This window comes from Salvelinus fontinalis, chromosome 30, assembly GCF_029448725.1.
Source record: "Salvelinus fontinalis isolate EN_2023a chromosome 30, ASM2944872v1, whole genome shotgun sequence".
Taxonomy (NCBI): Eukaryota; Metazoa; Chordata; class Actinopteri; order Salmoniformes; family Salmonidae; genus Salvelinus; species Salvelinus fontinalis.
The window spans coordinates 26,857,025-26,881,455 of record NC_074694.1 but is presented as its reverse complement, the minus strand read 5'-3'; the positions used below and the strand labels follow the sequence as shown (position 1 = coordinate 26,881,455).

The 24,431-nt window shown below is 44.3% G+C and overlaps 1 protein-coding gene across 1 annotated transcript; it reads right to left on the bottom strand.

The window, feature by feature from the left end:
- Positions 1-378: 378 nt before the first annotated feature.
- LOC129828498 (uncharacterized) lies at positions 379-24,181 on the bottom strand. The gene is given in 23 exon segments (XM_055889530.1): positions 379-1,197; positions 2,015-2,075; positions 2,077-2,277; positions 2,958-3,629; positions 12,386-12,571; positions 13,709-13,813; positions 14,336-14,369; positions 16,216-16,230; positions 19,315-19,476; positions 19,633-19,702; positions 19,926-20,015; positions 20,856-20,965; positions 20,968-20,986; positions 21,267-21,404; positions 21,490-21,529; positions 21,633-21,736; positions 21,738-21,803; positions 22,067-22,151; positions 22,153-22,244; positions 22,736-22,851; positions 22,854-22,909; positions 23,148-23,183; positions 24,153-24,181. Coding segments are annotated over 23 exon segments (2,631 nt in total). The 3' UTR covers positions 379-1,053.
- Positions 24,182-24,431: the final 250 nt, after the last annotated feature.

Here is a 24,431-nt window from a genome sequence, read left to right as displayed (position 1 = left end):
AAAACCAAGTGTAAAATAGCATAACTCTGGCTTTGGGGAAATACACAAGGAGGGCACACGCAGGCAATAAATAGGGGGAAATAGAATAAGAAAACAACACAACAAAACTATCCCAGGTTGTACGTCATTGTTTTTACTTCTAGAATTAAAATGTGCAGTGATGAGGATGGGATGGATAATATTGTAAAAAATGTAATTGTGCTGATAAAGGTTTAGTCTCTACCCTTTTCTTCTTACACAGTGAAGCCTGCCCACTGGGCACACACTAGTTGAATCAACGTTGTTTCCGCGTCCCTTTCAATGAAATTACGTTAAACCAACGTGGAATAGACATTGAATTGACTGTGCCCAGTGGGTGCTGTATTTTATGTACACCTGTCATCACAACTCACCCTGATTCCTGTTATTTGGTCGTTGCGATGATGTCATGAGAACCAAAACATGTTGTGGGAGATGATAGTGCCAAACAGGTCAGACAGAGAGATGGGAAAAATATGGGAGGGGGGAGAAAGAAGGGGAGGAAGAGAGAGGGAGGGAGCGAGAGAGGGATAAAGGGAGAGAGAGAGAAAGAGATAGAGAGTGGGGGAAGAAAGACAGAGAAATGGGACAGATAAAACCAATGAAGAAGTAGAGAAAGGACAAGAGAGGAGAAAGAAATGACACAGCGACTGACCTTGGATGCTCTAGAGTTCCTTGCAGTAGTTTAGTCAAGTGGTATCGCATTACCCTGTAAGGACGCCAGCCCTGCCATAGCATAGTACCCCGTGACGTGCAGTGAGGGTAGACCGTGCTTACTCTGTGATAATCTAATAAAAAAAGCTGTTATGAAAAGCCAAATCATTTTTTACATTATATAACACATTTTAATTCTTTATGGTTTATTTCATGTTTTTTTCTAATGATTCTGGTCGTTTTTATGATAAAAAAAAAAAAAATGTCCTTAAACTGCATTAAAGAAATGAGTACTAGACTGTCCACTTGTCTGAAAAGTCATTATCAGTTAATACTCTACATCCCAATGTCTGATCTGATAGAAGAGGAAGAGGAGGCTGGTCAGGTGGCTTCCTGTTCTTGCTCTGATCTGTTGATTGACAGCGGTAGGGAGCTAAGCCCAACTTCACTCATACACCTCAGAGCCTGACGCTGCATCCACAGGCTCATAAGTAAATCCTCCGCTAACAACACCTCCTGACAGTCCTGGGTGAGAAGGATGAGAGGGAAGAGGAGAAGAGGGAGAACAAGAGGGGAGGAGGGTAAAGGAGGTGAAGAGTGATATGGGGATGAGAGGGAATGGGAGGAGGTTAAAGGAAGAGTGTGAGGTTCAAAGTTCAGGTTGAGAATACATTTGTCGTGCAGCCTTAGAACTGACGTTCGAAGAACAAAATAATTCTGCCATTCTTTGTTGGAATAATTCCCTCTAAGCCTGAGAATCTTTTCAAATCTCTCTTTATCTTGCTCTTTCCATTCCTCCCTCACTGACCATCACTGAGTCAGCAGGTCAAAATCCCTCACTTCAGGCAGAGCATGGCAACAGACACACAACAAACACAGGGAGACAGAAAGAGGGAAATAGAGGGAGAGACAAATAGAGGAAGAGAGAGAGAAGGGGAAATAAAGAAAGATGGTGAGAGAGAAGAAACTGCATCCAAACTACGTCGCTATGTAACAGTGCAGAAAAATACCTTTTCTCCCCAAAAACCTCTCCGAAATAGAACAGCAATGTTCTTCCTCCTCCTCCGCTCCCTCTTCTACTCCAGTCCTTCTGATCACGGAATATTTGCCTAAAGGATGTGGAGTTATGCTGTAAAATTCCTTCTGCATTGATCATTGGTCTTTTTCAGTTATATTACTGGTAATAGCTATTATAATACTGGTGTAAGTAACCCAGATTTAAATGTCAAGTCCCTTAGCAACCAAATGTGTATAAACCCAGTAACAATACAATGTAATGCAATATATTAATCAACTATAGCTCAGAGGGAATGCTGGTTTGTGACATTTGACCTTGACTCACCTGCCCGGCCAGGGCTTGGAAGGTTGTGCACACGCCCCCAAACACTTCCCTCCTCTCTCGCCATCATCATCCTCTGGATGTCCCCATACAGCTGGTGACACAGAGACACCTGGGGGAGGGGAGGGAGGGAAATAAGGTTCTGGTTGTAAATGGCAAACAGAGAGAGAGAGAGAGAGAGAGAGGACAGTGAACGAGAGAGAGAATGGGGGGAGAGAGAGAGAGCTCCAAGCTCCTTTGTGTCAGGCTGTGTCTGTAGTGCTGTTATTGTTTGTTACTAGTGTCAGTGGTAGTGTCAGTACCAGTGTGTGTCAATGTGTGTCAGTGTGTGTCAGTATCAGTGTGTGTCAGTGTCAGTATCAGTGTGTGTCAGTGTCAGTGTCAGTATCAGTGTGTGTCAGTGTCAGTATCAGTGAGTGTCAGTGTTAGTGACATTAGAACATATCTGGTAGTCAATGATTTACCCTTTCCTGAATATGTCAACATGGTCTGAACAATCTCTGAGTTAACATGACCTGAAAGCAGAATATTGCAGTGTGTGTGTGTGTGTGTGTGTGTGTGTGTGTGTGTGTGTGTGTGTGTGTGTGTGTGTGTGTGTGTGTGTGTGTGTGTGTGTGTGTGTGTGTGTGTGTGTGTGTGTGTGTGTGTGTGTGTGTGTGTGTGTGTGTGTGTGTGTGTGTGTGTGTGTGTGTGTGTGTGTGTGTGTGTTGGAGTCAGCCTTACGTTGGTGTGTTGCAGGGCTTTCTTGGGTGCCGACAGGCCATGTCTGGTTCTCTGGTGTTGGGGCTTTCTCTACAGGCCCTGTCTGGTTCTCTGGTGTTAGGGCTTCCTCTACAGGCCCTGTCTGGTTCTCTGGTGTTGGGGCTTTCTCTACAGGCCCGTCTGGTTCTCTGGTGTTGGGGCTTTCTCTACAGGCCCTATCTGGTTCTCTGGTGTTGGGGCTTACTCTACAGGCCCTGTCTGGTTCTCTGGTGTTGGGGCTTTCTCTACAGGCCCTGTCTGGTTCTTTGGTGTTGGGGCTTTCTCTACAGGCCCTGTCTGGTTCTCTGGTGTTGGGGCTTTCTCTACAGGCCCTGTCTGGTTCTCTGGTGTTGGGGCCAACTCTACAGGCCCTGTCTGGTTCTCTGGTGTTGGGGCTTCCTCTACATGCCCTGTCTGGTTCTCTGGTGTTGGGGTTTTCTCTACAGGCCCTGTCTGGTTCTCTGGTGTTAGGGCATCCTCTACATGCCCTGTCTGGTTCTCTGGTGTTGGGGCCAACTCTACAGGCCCTGTCTGGTTCTCTGGTGTTGGGGCTTTCTCTACAGGCCCTGTCTGGTTCTCTGGTGTTAGGGCTTCCTCTACAGGCCATGTCTGGTTCTCTGGTGTTGGCGCTTCCTCTACAGGTCCTGTCTGGTTCTCTTGTGTTGGGGCTTTCTCTACAGGCCCTGTTTGGTTCTCTGGTGTTGGGGCTTCCTCTACAGGCCCTGTCTGGTTCTCTGGTGTTGGGGCTTCCTCTACAAGCCCTGTCTGGTTCTCTGGTGTTGGGGCTTTCTCTACAGGTCCTGTCTGGTTCTCTGGTGTTGGCCTTCCTCTACAGGCCCTGTCTGGTTCTCTGGTGTTGGGGCCAACTCTACAGAACCTGCAGGGAGGAAACTGCTTAATGTGTGTGAGTGCCCGAGTGTGTGAATGAGTGTGTGTGTCTGGAAAGGGGAGCACAGCTAATCGCTTATTTTGGCAGGGACAAGGAAATAGGCAGACTGAGAGAGGAAAGTGTAGAAAATGTTCTACACACACATGAGCACACACATACACACACACACACACACACACACACACACACACACACACACACACACACACACACACACACACACACACACACACACACACACACACACACACACATACACACACACACACACCTGCTCAGTTCTGCACTTCAATGCCAGCCCCCGGGTCCTGAGTGAAACGTTGGCCAAATGTACTAAACTCCTGCGCCAATTCCTGTTCTAGAATGTCAAGAATGTACAGATTCCATGCTTCATAAGTCAGTTAAACTGAGGGTGATTGAATTATAGCATCAGCTTTTATTGGGTCTGGCTATGACCTGTCTGGCTTTACAGTAACCTTTCTCCTTTCTCAACACGGCCACTGTATGTTAGACTCCCGTCGTAGGGCCACTGTGTGTGCAGGTTTTCGTTGTGTGATTTTACTGCTTGCATGAGTTACTTGATGTGGAATAGAGTTCCATGTAGTCATGGCTCTATGTAGTACTGTGCACCTCCCATAGTCTGTTCTGGATTTGGGGATTATGAAGAGACCTCTGGTGGCATGTCTTGTGGGATATGCTTGGGTGTCTGAGCTGTGTGCTAATAGTTTAAACAGATAGCTCAGTGCATTCAACATGTCAATACCTCTCACAAATACAAGTAGTGATGAAGTCAATCTCTAATCTACTTTGAGCCAGGAGATATGTACATGCATATTATTAATGTTAGCTCTCCGTATAGATTAAAGGGCCAGCCGTGCTGCCCTGTTCTGGGCCAACTGTAGTTTTTCTTAAGTCCCTCTTTGTGGTACCTGACCACACGACTGGACTGTAGTCCAGGTGTGACAAAACTAGAGCCTGTCGGACCTGCCTTGTTGATAGCGTTCTTAAGAAAGCAGAGACGTGATTTATTATGGACAGGAGTGGAAGCTGCTGAAGGGAAGACGGCTCATAAAAATGTCTGGAACGGAGTAATTGGAATGGCATCAAACACATAGAAACCATGTGTTTGATGTGTTTGATGCCATTCCACTAATTCCGCTCCAGCCATTACCAAGAGCCTGTTCTCCCCAATTAAGGTGCCACCAACCTCATGTAATGGACAGACCTCTCCCAATCTACTGTTGCATCAAGATGTTTTGACCATGACAGTTTACAATCAAGGGTTACTCCAAGCAGTTTAGTCTCCTCAACATGCTCAATTTCCACATTATTCATTACAATATTTAGTAGAGGTTTAGGGTTTAGTGAATGATTTGTCCCAAATACAATGATTTTTGTTTTAGAAATATTGATGACTAACTAATATTATATTTAGGACTTATTTCTTGCCACCCGTTCTGAAACTGACTGAAGCTCTTTGTTAATTGTTGCAGTGATTTCACTTGCTGTGGTAGCTGACATGTATAGTGTTGAGTCATCCACATACATAGACACACAGGCTTTACTCAGAGTCAGTGGCAGGTCATTAGTAAAGTTAGAAAAAATAAGGGGCCTAGACAGATGCCCTGGGGAATGCCTGACTCCATCTGGATTATTTTGGAGAGGCTTCCATTAAAGAACACCCTATGTGTTCTGTTAAACAGGTAACTCTCGATACACAATATATTCAGGGGATGTAAAACCATAACACATATGTTGTTCCAGCAGCAGATTATGATCGATAACGTCAAAAGCTGCACTGAAGTCTAACAAACAACTCCCACAATCTTGTTATTATTCATTTCTTTCAGCCAATCATCTGTCATTTGTGTAAGTGCTGTACATGTTGAATGCCCTTCCCTTTAAGTGTGCTGAAAATCTGTTGTTAATTTGTTTACTGTGAAATAGCATTGTATCTGGCCAAACACCAATTTTTCCAAAAGTTTACTAAGGGTTGATAACAGGGTGATTGGTCGGCTGTTTGAGCCAGTAAAGGATGCTTCACTATTCATGGGTAGCGGAATTACGTATGCTTCCCTCCAGGCCTGAGGGCACACACTTACCTGTAGGCAAGATTGAAGAGATGGCAAATAGGAGTGGCAATATCGTCTACTATCATCCTCGTCTACTTTCCATCCAAGTTGTCAGACCCAGGTGGCTTGTTATTGTTGATAGACAACAAATATTCTTTCACATCTTCCACAATCACTTTAAGGAATTCAAAATGACAATGCTTGTCTTTCATAATTTGGTCAGTTATGCATGGATGTGTAGGTTCAGAATTTGTTGTTGTAATGCCTAAAATGTAATGTAGGTGATCCAAAGCTCTTTACTATCATTCTTTATATCATTCATGTTCGTTTCGTAGTACAGTTTCTTCTTCTTCAGTTTCTCTTTCTCCTCCTCTGCCATATCATTCAGTTGGTCTTTGTATAGAAAACATAGCTGTTGAAAAGTTTGATGAAACTTACATATAACCTTTAATTATCATTGATATAAATCACTTTCGAGAGAGACTTTGTGAAAAACATTTAGAATAATGATCTCTTTTTTGAAAACGTATGTTTCTAGGGAGCTTAATTGGCCAGCAAACATATAATGACATGTTTTTTTATCCTACACAGCCTACACTGGGGTTGCACCACAGTGACCTCATAACCACTAAAACCAGCACCACACACACTGTCACTTACATCAGGTCTGTTCTCAGAGCTGGTAGTCATTATGCCCTCACAGAACATATTGATGAGTAGGTGTGTGTGTGCATGTGTGTGCCTGTGTCTTTTCCTTGGGTTTCAACATCATGGGAAGATTGATGATGTTCTGTTCACCACATCCCCACAACAACAAACGGTCGCTACGGGTGACTCTCTCTGTCCACACACACACACAGAGACACAAAAAGATACACATGCATATACACACGCACGCACACACACACACACTCACACTCACACTCACACACTCACACACACACACACACACACACACACACACACACACACACACACACACACACACACACACACACACACACACACACACACACACACACACACACACACACACACACACACACACACACACACACACACACATCTACTGAAAACTGTCGAAACCGAACCAAACTCCATCTGGTTTAACTCAGCTGTGCTTACAGTAAACTATCAACAGAAGTCAACCATTGTGGTTGTTGAAACAGTTAGCCAATTCATCAGGATGTCTTTCTCATTGCTTCCCATCAAAATTGACACACCCACCCACGCATGCACGCACTCACACACACACACTGTGTATACAGTGAGTCTTTACATTTCAGCCTAGCCCTGTTTTCTATGACTCCGACAAAGCCTCTCCAACATTACAACATCCTCATTTATTTGATGCAAATCTCTCATTTTGTGCGTCTTTCCCAGTGCCTTTAAATACACCACGGTCTTACAGAAATACTCCCCAGCCAACAGCGGAACACCAGACCAGACTGCTTTGTTCTGGGGTATTTTGTGATATATGATGGCAGCCATTTTAGGGTTATATATAAAAGACTACAAACCTCTGCAAAGGAGCAGATTGAGAAAGACTGCGGTAGGCCTAGAAGTTACAAAAATAAGTGACAAAAAAACGGATCCAACTCAATCTCCCAGGGAAAGGTTAAAATCACTTAAATTCAGCTAGCACATAATGTTCTCCAAGATCCATAAAACAGTAGATGTTAAGAACTTTGTGAGTGATGTGTATCCAAATGGGCCATTTATGGAAAACTGACAGAAAGAGTACTGTACAGCACCTAAAGACCACTTCAGTTCAGTATCTGTAAGTATGGTAAGTGGCTGCGTCATTGAGGCTCCACTGTGGTTACTGTTCCGAAGGAACCTACATGCCCTCCCTCCCCCATCAACAGTCTGGTGGTCCCATCCACAGAGCCAGAGAGGAAGTCACTCTGTGTACACCAGCACCTCCACACTCGTGGGCCCTCCAGGACTGCAGGGGAGGAGGGTGGCTGGAGGAGGGCTGGGGAGGTGAAACAGACAGGTAGACACACCAGAAGATAGAGTACAGTGTAAAACAGAGATTAATAAAGAGATGTATCCTAAACTTGCATATACTGTACCAAAAACAGAGGCGATGATCTGGATAATACTGTATACACCTGACCAGAGAGAGACAGTACATACCAGTGGAGGCTGCTGAGGGGAGGACTTCTCATAATAATGGCTGGAACGGAGTATTATGGCTGGAATGGGGTGAATGGAATGGTATCAAACACGTTTGATATCCATTCACTCCATTCCAGCCATTATTATGAACCGTCCTCCCCTCAGCAGCCTCCACTGGTATGTACAGTATTCACACACCCACACAAGGACAGAGAACATAAATACTAGTTGTAGTTGTGAATTTTAAGGTGAATAACGTTCTTATTCAGTTTAGCATAATGAACACAATGCTTAGCATACTTTCGCCCCCCTTCTGTAATACACTTGATTTCCAGTGTTCTATTTGGGATGCACTCAAATGAGTGCACTCATTTGTGAACGGGTTGATGGTCACTTGTCACATGTGCTCCCTCTCCGGTCTCTAGGTCATCAGGCTGCTCGTTATGGCGCACACCTGTCACCATCGTTACGCTCATCAGCACATAATGACACTCACTTGGACTCCGTCACCTCCTTGATTACCTGCCCTATATATGTCACTGCCTTTGGTTCCTTCCCCAGGCGTCATTGTTTCTGTTTCAGTTTCCTGTTTGTGCGTTGTTCGTGTTTTGTATTATGTTTCATTTATTAAATGATTCACTCCCTGAACTTGCTTCCCGACTCCCAGCGCACGTTATATCACTAGACTTGATTTTTTATCTCCTGGTGCTAAGAGGGGGCTTGACCAATACTTGGGGGTGCTAAGAAAATAGTCGATTTTCATGACTATTTATTACAGCATTTATTCCATATGCATAATCAGACAACTGTGCATTGGTAATAATGTTTTGGATGAAATGGCTATCACAATGTCAGAAATGAAATGAATAATATCCAAAGTGCAGCCACAACGAGAAGTGCAATGTATTTATCCTATGTTTGTTAATCATCACAATCTTAGTGATTATATTTCTATTGCAAACAAATAACTTGTAGGCCAACGATATACATGCGTCCTGCTGTGCATTGGATATAATGTTAAGGATTAAATGTCTATCACAACGTCAGAAATGAAAGGCATAATATCCACAGTGCAGCCACAACGAGAAGCGCATCTACCCTCTGTCTGTCAACTGTGCACACATTGTGTAAAACGAGCTGGCTATCATCACAATCTTAGCGATTATATTTCTATTGCAAAAATACTTGTTGGCCAACTGGCCGACAATATGCATGCGTCTTCTTGTTCCACCCAGATAAGCACGATTGAATCATGTTCCCACCACAGGACAGGCGTGCCCTGTCAATAAATAAAAGGCCTTTCAGTTACCAAGTGTTGTTTTATAGGAGGACAATGTGTCTGATGTGGTTCAGTGCAAGTGAGTCTATAATCTTCTGGTCATCCAGGGCCTTGGTTCTTTCTGTGTGTATGGACAGGCAGGCAAGGTTGCTGAGTTGAGGGTTTGCCTAGTATTTCATTCTGTATATCATGATGCGTGTACTTAGAATTTCTAGGATTATCTGAGATTTTCTGTGCAACTGTTTTGTCGAATTTGCCTATGACCTGTAAAAGTTGAAGGAAGTTTCCCTGGTTGACAGCCATGTCGTTTTCTATGTCTCCTCTCTGTGAAAGTCCCTGGTATGCAGTGTAACACAATGACTCCACAACTGCTCTCATATACTCTCTGTTTTCTCAGACTATTTATGATGTCCATCACTTAGAGCATTGCATATTGTTGAGCCAGACTCTCTCTGAATTGTCCACTCATTCCACGCTGTCATTGCATATTTATGCTCCACACTAGCATTGTGTGGCTTGAACGAACTTGTCGCCTTCTTCCAGTTCTGTTAGCCATCGTGGGTAAATGCCGCCTTCTCTCCACCATGTTTTCCTGGACGTTGAAAGTGACGGCATGCAAAACAGAAAGCACGGCCCTTTGAAATAGAATATTCCAGCTATTTGTAATCCTCATACCATTTACGATTGAAGTAACGATCCTGCTGTCCAACTTTTGTGGCTGGATAATGCAGAAGAAGAGGGCATCTTGGTTCAACAGGTGACTGGCTTAAATCAGAGGGAGTGGTGGCTGTGCTAACAGTGCAGCTAACGGTGGCAGTGATGAACTGCTCTGGTGCTCCCTCACGTCGTGGCTCACGAGTCTCTCTCTCCGACTCATCTTTCTTATCTCTCTCTTCTTCTTTGGCCCCCTCGGAGACAGGGTCTGGGTCTGAATTTTCATTTTCTACCCGCACTCTTCTCTTGATCAGAAAACGGTCCATCGCAACGGGGCGAGATAGGTGACTAGCTAGCTAGAAGTTAGCTCACATAACGTAGCCTAACACGGAACCCAAACCGGCTGCGCGCGTGCGCCATCGTGCATAAATGTATTTTGTCCCCCCACACCAAACGCGATCATGACACGCAGGTTAAAATATCAAAACAAACTCTGAAACAATTATATTAATTTGGGGACAGGTCGAAAAGCATTAAATATTTATGGCAATTTGGCTAGCTAGCTTGCACTTGCCAGCTAATTTGTTTTATTTAGCTAGCTTGCTGTTGCTAGCTAATTTGTCCTGGGATATAAACATTGAGTTGTTATTTTACCTGAAATGCACAAGGTCCTTTACTCCACCAATTAATCCACACATAAAACGATCAACCGAATCGTTTCTAGTCATCTCTCATCCTTCCAGGCTTTTTCTTCTCTTGACATTATATTGGGATTGGCAACTTCCATAAATTAGGTGCATTACCACCACTGACCTCGTTCGTCTTCAGTCACCCACGTGAGTATAACCAATGAGGAGATGGCACGTGGGTACCTGCTTCTATAAACCAATGAGGAGATGGGAGAGGCAGGACTTGCAGCGCGATCTGCGTCAGAAATAGAACTGACTTCTATTTTAGCCCTTGGCAACGCAGACGCTCGTTGGCGCGCACGAGCAGTGTGGGTGCAATAATTGAATAATATAGATTTCTAAATGTATTTTGCAACGCTAGCGCACGCGACGCGAGCAGTGTAGTCAGCCTGTAACGTGCGTGAGCACACACACCAGACCGCCTCCACACACACACACACACACACACACACACACACACACACACACACACACACACACACACACACACACACGTCATAGGGTACACGCGCGGCACGAGCACGCAGCCAGGGATCAGATTGGGAACAGAATGGCTGGTTATTAATTTATACATATTGCTTTATTTAAACAAAGATATATACAAAAATGCTTGAGGGGCCCCCCTAGCGCCGTGCCTGATGGGTTCTCATATCTGTTGATAGTGATTAACGCTAGACTGGACTGGATGTACACGGACCGAGGACACTTTATGTTTTTGTATTCTGTCACACTGTGATTATGGAGCAGCTGATGTTGTGACTTCCTGCAAGTCTCTAGGCGGGTGTTACAGAACATTGGTGCTGTGAGATTACAATATAAGGGGCCTGTTAGAGAAGGCAAGTTAGACTTTTCTATGATTCTATGCTGGAGGTTGTCTCCCTGTTGCAAATTGTAATTAATCCGAAATAATTTTTGATTAATTAGATCAACGACTGCTCTCCTTTTGTTCACCTGGAAATTCCCACTACGGTAGTGATGTGGGGGTATTATTTTTGACAATATCGCAATATATTTTTGGGCTAGCTGGCTGTACCTGCGCCAAAACTCAGGTATTTTTCCTTCTATAGCTTGTTCGCCATCTTGTTTCTAAATGACAAGCCAACATGTTTTTAGCACTTTTATTTCCATGACTGATCAAAACTCACTTTTTTTATGGCTCTCTCATCCCTGCAGCAGACAGGGTGAGCAATATTTTTGGAACATCGAACAGCAATACAATCGCAGTATCGAGTCGCAATACATATAGAATCTTGAGAATTGCAATACATATTGTATCGGCACCTAAGTATCGTGATAATATTGTATCGTGAGGTCCCTGGAAATTCCCAGCTCTAATAAATAAGTTGATTGATATCATGAGTAATTTAATTTGTCTTGGCTCCCCATTCCTCTTCGCCTCCACTTGGATGACACCACACCACCACACAACTGTCATCATAATCACTTTCAGATTTACTACAGCCCGCCACTAAACTCTCTCTCTCTCCTTCCTTAGCTACTCCTTTTTTCCCAGATCCCTGTCCCTCTGCCACCTCCTCTCCCTCCTTCCCTCTCTCACCGTGTGTGTGTCCTGGTTACCGTGTGGGCAACCAGTTTACAGTGAGTGTGTGATCAGGTTACCGTTTGTGTGACCAGGTTACTCCCTATGAGGAGCGTTGTCCTGGATACATACGCACACACATCACATACACAGACAGCAAACACATTATGAGCATTTTATTGAAGCATTGAGGTACAAAGGAAAACATGGGAAATTGTTTCACACACACACACACACACACACACACACACACACACACACACACACACACACACACACACACACACACACACACACACACACACACACACACACACACACACACACACACACACACACACACACACACACACACACACACACACACACACACACAGCAGACTCACAGTGAGTGTGTGTCCCTCTGCAGGCGAACCAGAGGTCTCTATGTGTCCCAACTCCAGATGATGACCTCTACATCGTGGTTACCCGTAGCAATGACCCCCAGGGCAGGGCAGTGGTCAACTGCCAGGATGTCAGCTCTGTGTTGCTGACCCGACTCCCAAGACATGTCTGCCCTCACATACACATCCCATATGACACACCACACACAAGAGGCCATATAACAACATGTCCGCCCTCACATACACATCCTACACCAACACACACAGGACGCCATATTGGAACCATACGTTCACCAAAATAACATACTAATTTGAACCTTGGTGCCAACATGCCATCCATTAAAATGGGAAAACAAACCAAGTTTGCCTCTGTATGCAGTATGTATGACTTTATATCTACCCATCTAGTGAGTGATACTGTGAGTATAACAAGACCCAGAAGTCGTACTTTGAGTCATTCTTTGAGTCAACCAACTGCACTGTTGGTTAAGGACTTGTATAAGTAAGCATTTCATGGTAAGGTCTACACTTGTTGTATTCGGCGCATGTGTTACGTAACTAGGAGTGGTGGGTGCTGAGTCAGGCGCAGAGAGCAGAGGTTTAAGAAAAACCGTATTTATTCCGGTGAGACAAGGTCATGCCAAAACAACAGGCGAATAAATGACTGGCCCTAAACAGAACATAAACAGCCCGGAAAAATACAAACAATACCATCCACAAAACAGAACAGAGAAACAAGCCCGCACAAAAGCAGGCGAGCATAACAGGCTTAAATAGCCCGAAACCAAACCCCAAACGAGAAACAGAGGAAACCAATAAGACATAACCAACAGAAAAGGAAAAGGGTATGGGTGGCAGCTAGTAGACCGGTGACAACGACCGCCGAGCACCACCCGAACAGGAAGGGGGGCCACCTTCGGTGGAACTCATGACAGCATGTGACAAATAAAGGTTGATTTGATTTGATTCACTGATATAGTTTACATACACCACGTCTTAGCCAAATTGTTAGAGCATAAACAGGATGTGTTCTCAAAACCCCACCAGGTTCTGCTGACGTCTTACAATTAGAAACCTCAGAACTAATATGCTATATATATATATATAAATAGATATTAATTCATGAAAGCTCTCTTGTAAGGAAGGTATGTGTCTGGTACCTCTGAGTGGAACCACATGGTGCAGACATGGTCTGGCGGTAGTGTAAGATAACACTGGGGTTGAGGTGTGGTGGACTCTTTCACCAGAGAGTGCAGTAAAGGTGTTTATACTGGCTGGAACAAAAGCACTTTTCATTGACAAGGAAAATGTGTGTGGGAATGTACCTTAGCCCCTGTGATGTCATACTGAGCGATCTGCTGGCTCCACCCCACAGCCAGGAGCTGATTGTCATGGATACAGATGATCCCTGTGACCTCTGAAAAGGTGGCATGCAAGGTTCCACACCTTTTAAGACACAGAAACATCACATCACAGTAAACTACATCTGTGTCCATCTAAAGTTGTTCTAACTTAATCATAGTCAATCCACCCCCCCTCAGAGAGAGAGACACAGCTGCATGTGAGCTCTCACATTTTTCAGCATGTTTTTTACAAAAGGATAGATTTGGAGTTAGATCAACTTGGATTTTTTGGCAGGGACATGTGCAGGTTGCTACCCTCCACAGCATGGCCTTCGCTCCAGATCAAAACTCCAAACCTACAACCTAATTCTGACCAAAATTAACCAGAGAGATTACTGCTGCCAAGGTTTCCTTTTTCCAAGCTATACGGAGGGTGCTCAAGCAAACAAACAGCAGAGACCTGAGGACACCATCCAACCTGGAACTGAGTGAGTAGTGTTTAGTCTGATGCTATTTTGAAAGCCAAGAAGAAAAAGACATTTAAAAAAATGAAAAATAAAGTACATTACAATGATATATTTAAATTTATGGGGACTGAATGCTGAATTAAGGCTCCCAGGCTTGCAAGGACAGACCAGATACAACTTCAATTAGCACTAAGGTGTGAAGTAAAAGGTGTTGAGGCCTTTCGGGCTCAACAAGTGGCAGGAGTCTTTGAAGCGTCCTCTGAAGCCCCCTCCTGCTGTTCAAAGACCATTCACTGGCATTTTCTACAAGAATCTGCCTCCAGAAATAAAAGCTTCTCCCAAGTGGGTGTGACACCCATTCCCGCTGCCTGCTGCACTGCTGCTTGGATTCCACCTGGCGATCTGTTCACCGCCTGCCCTGGCCTGTCTTCCCCCGTCTGGTACAGGTACCCCCACCACACTCCCCCCTCTTTCCTGAGCTTTCGCTCACCTCCAACACACACACACTGTTGGGGCGAGTGACTCTGAACTTACAATGGCTAGCCCCAAGTCATTATATATTTAATTTTTTTTATTGTGCATTTTGCTGTTTGCCTTATGACTCCTGCATACTTCGTTGACTACAAACTTTCTTTACCCAACCGTGGGACAGACTATGTTTGTTCCCACACTCAGGAAACTGACACTCTATTGGTTACATAGACTTTTGGCCTCCCATCCTATTCTAACCACCTCTCGCCAGCTTTGTATTCATGTTACCTGATGAAATTGCTCTACAATATGATCTTGTTGCCATTTGATGCACATTCAGATGTCATAAATCAGCACTGCAGAGCTCTCCCTGTCCTATGCTGTGCCTTGATTGTATTACTGTTGATGATATCTGGAAACGTGCATGTACACCCTGGCCCATCTACAGCTGCTAGCTCCAATTCTGACTTGTGCTCTGATATCTGCTTCACTGATTTCTGCTCTCGTTAAAAGCCTTGGTTTTCTGCACATGAACACTAGAAGCTTATCACCTAAAATGGATCAATTGAAAGTGTGGGTTCACAGCTGCAATCCAGATGTGTTAGTCATTACTGAGACATGGTTAAGAAAGCGTTTTTTGAATACTGATGTTAACCTTTCTGGTTTTAACCTTTTTCGGCAAGACAGATCTTCCAAAGGTGGGGGGGAAATCTTTACCAAGGATCACCTTCAGGGCTCGGTTGTCTCCACCAAGTCTGTCCCCAAACACTTTGATTTGCTGGTTTTAAGCATTAAACTTTCAAATAGCTCTTTGTTGACTGTTGCTGGGTGCTATCGTCCTCCATCAGCACCGGCCTGTACCCTACCTGTCCTAAGCTCTCTCCTGGCCCCTACACTAAGTCTGAATTTGTCCTGCTAGGTGACCTAAACTGGGACATGCTTAAACCACCTGACCAAGTCCAAAAGCAATGGGACTCCCTAAATCTTTCTCAGATTATTACCAATCCCACAAAGTATGACTCCAAACACCCAGAAAAGGCTACTATGTTATCCTCACAAATAATCCTGATAGGTATCAGTCTGGTGTTTTCTGTAATGATCACTGTTTTACAGCCTGTGTTCGTAGCGGCTGCTCAGTGAAACAACCTGTCCTGATTTGTCATAGACGCATGCTAAAAAACTTTAATAAGAAAGCCTTCAGTCATAAACTGGCCTCTGTAAAATGGTATAGAATCAGCTTGATCCCCTCTGTCGAAGACACTTGAACCTTCTTTTTTGATATTTTCAGTGGTATTGTTAACAAACACGCCCCCATAAAGTAAATTAGAATTATAAACAGGTTCAGCCCCTGGTTTGACCGTGATCTTGTAGAGTTACTCCACCTCAAGAATTACATTTGGCGCAAGGCTTGGCACACGCATACTCAGACTGATTGGCTCTCGTTTAGGCAAATGAGAAATAAGTGCACTCAGGCTATCCGGAAGGCCAAAGTTAATTACTTTAAGGAGCAGTTCTCTCTCTGTGGGTCTAACCCCAAGAAGTTCTGGAAAACGGTTAAAGACCTGGAGATAAACCCTCCTCCTCACAGCTGCCCATGTCCCTTAATGTTGATGATGTGGTTATTACTGACAAGAAGCACATGGCTGAGCTCGTTAATCACCACTTCATTAACTCAGGATTCCTATTTGACTCAGCCATGCCTCCTTGCCCGTCCAAAATTTCCTCATCTTCCACCCCTTCTAATGCAACTATCCTCAATGCTTCTCCCTCTTTTCCCCCTACCCCACTACAAAGTTTCTCCCTGCAGGCAAACTTGACCTTTCTTCTTTAAGGTTGCTGCCCCTATCATCGCCAAGCCTATCTCCAACCTTTTTAACCTGTCTCTCCTTTCTGTGGAGGTTCCTATTGCTTGGAAGGCAGCCACAGGTCATCCTTTATTTAAAGGGAGAGATCAATCTGATCCTAACTGTTATAGGCCTATTTCTATTTAGCCCTGTTTATCAAAAGTGTTGGAAAAAGATCAACTGACTGGCTTTCTTGATGACTATAGTATTCTCTCTGGTATGCAATCTGGTTTCCGCTCAGGTTATGGATGTGTCACTGCAACCTTAAAGGTCCTCGATGATGTCACCATTGCCCTTGATTCTAAGCAATGTTGCGCTGCTATTTTTATTGACTTGGCCGAAGCTTTTGATACAGTAGACCATTCCATTCTTGTGGGCCGGCTAAGGAGTATTGGTGTCTCTGAGGGGTCTTTGGCCTGGTTTGCTAACTACCTCTCTCAAAGAGTGCAGTGTATAAAGTCAGAAAATCTGCTGTCTCAGCCACTGCCTGTCAACCAAGAGAGTACCCAAAGGGCTCGATCCTAGGCCCCACGCTCTTCTCAATTTACATCAACAATATAACTCAGGCAGTAGGAAGCTCTCTCATCCATTTATATGCAGATGATGCAGTTTTATACTTAGCTTGCCCCTCCCCGGATTTTGTGTTAAATGCTCTACAACAAAGCTTTCTTAGAGTCCAACAATCTTTCTCTACCCTTAACCTTGTTTTGAACACCTCCAAAACAAAGGTCATGTGGTTTGGTAAGAAGAATACCTCTCTCCCCACAGGTGTGATTACTACCTCTGAGGGTTTAGAGCTTGAGGTAGTCACCTCATACAAGTACTTGGGAGTATGGCTAGACGGTGCACTGTCCTTCTCTCAGCACATATCAAAGCTGCAGGCTAAAGTTTAATCTAGACTTGGTTTCCTCTATCGTAATCACTCCTCTTTCACCCCAGCTGCCAAACTAACCCTGATTCAGATGACCATCCTACCCATGCTAGATTACGGAGACATAATTTATAGATCGGCAGGTAAGGGTCCTCTCGAGCAGCTAGATGTTTTTTTACCATTCGGCCATCAGATTTGCCACCAATGCTCCTTATAGAACACATCACTGCACTCTATACTCCTCTGTAAACTGGTCATCTGTATACCCGTCGCAAGACCCACTGGTTGATGCTTATTTATAAAACCCTCTTAGACCTTACTCGCCCCTATCTGAGATATCTACTGCAGCACTCATCCTCCACATACAACACCCGTTCTGCCAGTCACATTATGTTAAAGGTCCACACACATCCCTGGGTCGCTCCTCTTTTCAGTTCACTGCAGCTAGCGACTGGAACGAGCTGCAACAAACACTCAAACTGGACAGTTTTATCTCAATCTCTTCATTCAAAGACTCAATCATGAACACTCTTACTGACAGTTGTGGCTGCTTTGTGTGATGTATTGTTGTCTCTACCTTCTTGCCCTTTGTGCTGTTGTCTGTGCCCAATAATGTTTGTAACATGTTTTGTATTGTTACCATGTTGTGTTGCTACCATGTTGTTGTTATGTTGTGTTGCTACCATGCCATGTTGTTGTCTTAGGTCTCTCTTTATGTAGTGTTGTGTTGTCTCTCTGGTCGTGGTGTGTGTTTAGTCCTATATTTATATTTTATTAAAAAATTATTTTTAATCCCAGCCCCCAGCCCCTATCCCCGCAGGAGGCCTTTTGCCTTTTGGTTGGCCGTCATTGTAAATAAGAAATTCTTCTTAACTGACTTGCCTAGTTAAATAAAGGTTAAATAAAATAAAAAATAATGAAGGAGAAGGTCTTAACTGTCACGTCAGTCAGGAGCTGCCGGAGCCGCCCGTCAGTCAGGAGCTGCCGGAGCCGCCCGTCAGTCAGGAGCTCCCGGAGCCGCCCTTCAGTCAGGAGCTGCCGGAGTCGCCCTTCACTCCGGTGCTACCTTAGTCTCCCGCCTGTCCGGTGCTGCCGGAGTCTCCCATCTATTCGGGGCCCGCTGTAAGGGTTCCCAGTCCGAGGTCGGCGGCGAGGGTCGCCGCTCCTAAGGCGCCACATAAGTGGGCCGAGACTATGGTGGAGTGGGGTCCACGTCCCGTACCAGAGCCGCCACCGCGGTAAATGCCCACCCAGACCCTCCCCTATAGGTTCAGGTTTTGCGGCCGGAGTCAGGTTTTGCGCACCTTTGGGGGGGGGGTACTGTCACATTCGGACCTTAGTTCCGTTATTATGTCTTTATTTTAGTTTGGTCAGGGCATGAGTTGAGGTGGGCATTCTATGTTGTTATTCTATGTTTTGTTCTGTATCTTATATTTCTATGTGTTTGGCCTAGTATGGTTCTCAATCAGAGGCAGGTGTCGATCGTTGTCTCTGATTGAGAATCATACTTAGGTAGGCTGTTTTCCCACAATGGTTGTGGGTAGTTGTTTTCCGTTTCAGTGTTTGCACCATTCGGGACTGTTTCGGTTTTCATTTTGATTCATTATCATTTCTTTTTGTATTTTGTATTCATTATCATTAAAAGATATTATGGATACGTACCACGCTGCACATTGGTCCGATATTTCCTACTCCTCCTTAGACGAAGAGGACGAAAGCCGTTACATTAACAGATACTTGGAGAATGTATCCTGCTTTTCTCCTTTTCTTAAAAATAGTTATCAGACATCAGTAACATGATTGGATGGGTGAAAGCACAGGCTCCACTGCATAAGCTACAGTTGCTTTTACCAATCCAGGTTGTCAGTTCAGTGACAACAAAAAAATATGGAGAGAGATTAATTGATCATTTGCAAACAGGGTCCTCGAGAGGTCCTGGTTCTGTTGCGTGCTCCAGTGATGAGTCTTGTGTGGGAGGAGTCTATCGCCATGCAGGTAATTTCTTCCTCTCCGTGAACACTGGTGATCTTCAGACTCAGAGTCCCTATTTCTACGTCCCACAGTGATACAGACAAGTCATTACATCCGGCGATGACCTACACACACATAGAAACACACACAATACACACACACGGATGTAAACAGGCACGCACACACACACACGGACGTAAACACACACATACAGTATGCACACTCTTGTGTGTGTATGTGTAAATGTGACAGTGTATATGTGTATAAGATTCCATACACTCCTGTTTCAGTGTGTGGTTGTAGAGGGCACAGGAGAGGGGGGCACCATGGCATTGTCTCCCCTCTCCTCCTCCCTATTCATCCCCCTTTTGTGTCTAGCAGTGCTGAGCGATTAACCGAAATGTCAGTTATTTTCCTACGTTGGTTCAATTATGTGAAACCATTTCTTTCCTTTTTTTCTGAACTCAATGCTCACATTGCGCTGCAGTTTCTCTAGAGATAAATCAGATCATTGCCGAACTTTGAGATTTAGTAAGGAGTTGTAGTTTCCAACAGGCCAATGTTCTACATAACTACAATGAAGCGGTTCCACAGTCTGACCGTATGGTCCAGACCACACGTCACCAACTGGTTAAGAGACCTGCTGAAGTCAAAACAGGTCACACCCTGCAGAGGAGGGAGAGAGGGGGTGAAGAGCGAGAGCGGGAAATAGGGTGGGGGAGGAGAGGGAGAGAGAGGGTGGGCAAGGGAGAGAGAGAACACCGGGAGAGAGACAGACAGACAGGACAGCAGACAGACAGACATAGAGAAAGGGAGGTTAGGATTTATGGGTTACTTAATAAAATGTAGCATAACTATTCTAAAAATACTTCCTTTCCTATTAGTTTATAATTGGGAACTGTTGAGGACAGCTTCATTGTTCAACTGACCAAAGCTAGACAGTTTATTGCAGCACAAAATGTGCCCTCTCAGAAGCCATAACGACTAATAGTAAACATCCCCTCCCACTTTAATTACTTCTTCACATGTTTTCTCCCCAGTAAAAGGCCATTATATCCTCTGTGTGTGTGTGTTTTTTTTTTACATTGGTTATAGGGAGGGAGTCAACGACAGTGAGCAACATCTAATTTCTAGATAAAACACAGTTATGACTCAAAATAATTCTGACCAGTTGAGTTTCATCATTCTGCGGTGTGACGGTTGACCTCTGATGTTATTCATTACTCATTACATGTGTAGATTGCTACCATGAGAGAATCTGATTATGTCAGAGTTGACATTTCAACTTGACCTGGGTCAAGGTCACTCAGACCTTCTCTGTCTATTAAAACCCAACCTTGAGTGCTGTCAAAATCTGATAAAGAATAAGGCTGTGTGGTGCAATAACAGCTACCCACTGCTTTTTGTATCATCCAATAGAAATGGTGGCACTTTATACCTTGCTTACTCCATAGTAACAACACAATAAATATGCATAATAATGTAGATACTATGTAATTTTATTACCTTATTGATTTCCCACACTTAGGGTTTTCTCCTGAGTGAGACATGCATGATGAATACTGAGGAGGCTTCGCTAATCCTGTTGATTGGTTCCTGTTGGACTGCGGGGATTTTTGGTAGAAGTCACCAATATCCTGGTAGGAGACATGTTCTCACCCATAATGCCAGTTAACCAATTTGTATCCTGTCACCAACCCTGGTCCTGGAGAACTATGGGGTGTAGCTCTCTTAGGAAAGAAGCCTGAAAAACACCCTACCCTTTTGGTCCCAAGGAAGGCATGCTAACCACAGTGCCAAGACAAATAACTCCCTTGGAAGAGCTTGTAATGCAGCAAGCAATTATACAGTCATTGCAATGGTGTGCAGGGTTTTGTTCTAGCCCAGCACAAAGTAAATGGAGATAATGAGGCCTACCTGCATGTAGATTCTCTTCGGGTCGTTGTCCTCACTGAAGGGGCTCTCAAACAGCCCAGTGTGATGTTTGAGGAACCACAACAGATGGACCCCTCCCCTCTCATCTCCCCATTGCAGGAAACAGCGCAGCCCTGGTGACTGGGAGGAATACTGGCCAGATAGGTCAAATGTTCAGATGGCACATTTATTTTAGCACAAAGAGAATTAGGAATTTTAGCTGTACTTTTGTGTCATACCAGTAGCAGAGAGAGATTGGGACATTACTGAAAACAAGAGACACTCAGTCAAAAATGGAACTTCAATTTATCAAATCAAAAGCAAAAGTTACACTTTGAGTATTTTAAAAGTTAATAGTTAAAAGTCAGCTAGACACCAAACAAGTGGACGTCCTTAAAGCAGCTGGTCGTGGACACGTCAACAAAGTGGAGGTCCATGCTGCTGGTTGCTACAGCGTCCTTGTGGACATATAGACGAATCAGTGGTCCAGCCCCTGAACCTCCTTCTGTTAAACCCTTCCTCTGCAGGGTCTCCAGCCAGCTGGGGACATACATAGAGAGAGAGAGAGAGTGTGTGTGTGTGTGTGTGTGTGTGTGTGTGTGTGTGTGTGTGTGTGTGTGTGTGTGTGTGTGTGTGTGTGTGTGTGTGTGTGTGTGTGTGTGTGTGTGTGTGTGTGTGTGTGTGTGTGTGTGTGTGTGTGTGTGTGTGTGTGTGTGTGTGTGTGTGGGTGCGTGCGTGCGTGCGTGCGTGCGTGTTTGTGTGTGTGTGTGTGTGCTAACTCATTCACACATTATCCCACTCACCTTCATAGTCTAGAGGACATGTTGTTGGCGGTTCCACAGAGTGGGCAGCCCCTCTTTACTGACACAGATGTAGCGGAGTGGGGGGTAGAGCACCTCTAGGCCTGGAGGTGTTGTCTCTCTCTCTGCACTTCTGTAGCAGGTAGCTACACAGCTCCTTCCACTCACATGACACGTCAATCTATAAGAACAGCAGGACATTGGTGTGAACGAGAATTAGATCTCAATCAAATCAAATCAATTTATATAGCCCTTCTTACATTAGCTGATATCTCAAAGTGCTGTACAGAAACCCAGCCTAAAACCCCAAACAGCAAGCAATGCAGGTGTAGAAGCACGGTGGCTAGGAAAAACTCCCTAGAAAGGTCAAAACCTGGGTAGAAACCTAGAGAGGAACCAGGCTATGAGGGGTGGCCAGTCCTCTTCTGGCTGTGCCGGGTGGAGATTATAACAGAACATGGCCAAGATGATCAAATGTTCATAAATGACCAGCATGGTCAAATAATAATAATCACAGTAGTTGTCGAGGGTGCATCAAGTCAGCACCTCAGGAGTAAATGTCAGTTGGCTTTTCATAGCCGATCATTAAAATAGACTTGATGAAATTGGGTAAACAAACAAACAGCAAACAGTTAAAATATACATAACAAAGGGCTATAGTTCACATGTTACCTCATTAAAGACCCTTTCCATCGATCTGCCCTGGCTGTCTGGACCAATCACAGAACTCATCCCTCCTTCTCCTCCTCCATCTCTCCGTGCACCTCTCCAACTCCGCTGGGACCCTTGTCCGAGGGTGTGCGATGGGTAAATGCGTCCGTCAGCAACAGCAAGTGTTCTAGTCTAGTTCTAGGGCTCCCAAGTGGTGCAGAAGTCTAAGGCACCTCATCTCAGTGCAAGAGGTTTCACTACAGTCCCTGGTTTGAATCCAGGCTGTATCACATCCGACTGTGATTAGGAGTCTCATAGGGCGGCGTACAATTGGCCCAGCGTTGGCTGGGGTAGGCCGTCATTGTAAATAAGAATTTGTTCTTAAATGACTTGCCTAGTTAAATAAAGATCAAATTAAAATATGTTTTGTTCTAGTTCCTCCTGAAGACAGGCATTCTGGCCTGCATCCCTGTAAATGGGAAATATTTACTGTCCCTTTGCAGTAGACACTTTAGATACATATGAAAGTCAATTATCGATAGGCACGTGTTTATTGGGTAGATATAAATTCCATAAATACTGTAGTGGCCATTATTGACTGTACTACTGCATAATATGAATGCCTTACAGAATATGAACATGTAGCACTCCCCTCTGGCAGCAGTAAGACTGCACACATTGTGACCAATTTCAAAGACTAGAGTAACTGGGTCCAGATAACTAACCAATTTCATGTGGTAGGCCTCCTTGAAATTACTGTGTGAAAGTCACAAAAAACAAATGCTCTAAAAAGCATTGTTGTATTGAGGTTGAAACTCAAGTTTCCTTGTATTGTATGTATTTAAAGTGTACTTGAAGAGAGACTTCAGGGTGTGAGGGAGACTGCTAGGCATAGGGGTGCCCCTAAACCCCCGTCTGGTGTGTCGCCAACCATGATGAGGACAGGCTTGTTGGTTCCGTTGCCATGGGAAACCACGGGACAATCAGTCACATCTCCACATTCTCCTCTCTCTTCCTGGTTAATCTATGCATGCATGAGTGCTCCTTTTAGATCAGTGGCAGTTCTCGCAATCAACCCACCACCAGGGATATGCAGTCAATGAGACAATGAAACTGTTTCTACTACAAAAGGGTTTGGAATTGGAACTAAGATGTAAATTTGCTCTACTCAGAGCTAGGTTTTTCAAAAACATGTTGATATCTTGATTTTCTGTAGAATGAAATCACAGGATTCACGCACACAAAACTGAACTAGAATAGAGAAGATGAAAGGTATCTAAACTCAATGCTAAACATAAAATGTGTAAATAGACTAGACAGCATTTATAACTTCAACACCGATCTAAATTACAAATAGATAGCCTGACAAAGACCCAATCACAATGGAGTATAAAGTGCATTCTCCTTCTTTATTGTTCTTAAAACATAAAAAACTCACCAAGAGCTGCTGTCTCTTAGGTCATCCATTCCTACACACCTAACCTTTCTGTCTGTCCTTCAAATGAGAGCTAAGTCGAGTATGTGCTGTTAAACAGACTGAAATTTCACTCTGAACCAAGCTCTAAAAACAACCTCAGTCATACATTTACATTTTCCCTCTGGAATCTTCCTTAGATGTGCTCCTCGTGAGTGTCACGTTCTGACCTTAGTTCCTTTTTTATGTCTTTGTGTTAGGTTGGTCAGGGCGTGAGTTGGGGTGGGTAGTCTATGTTCTTTT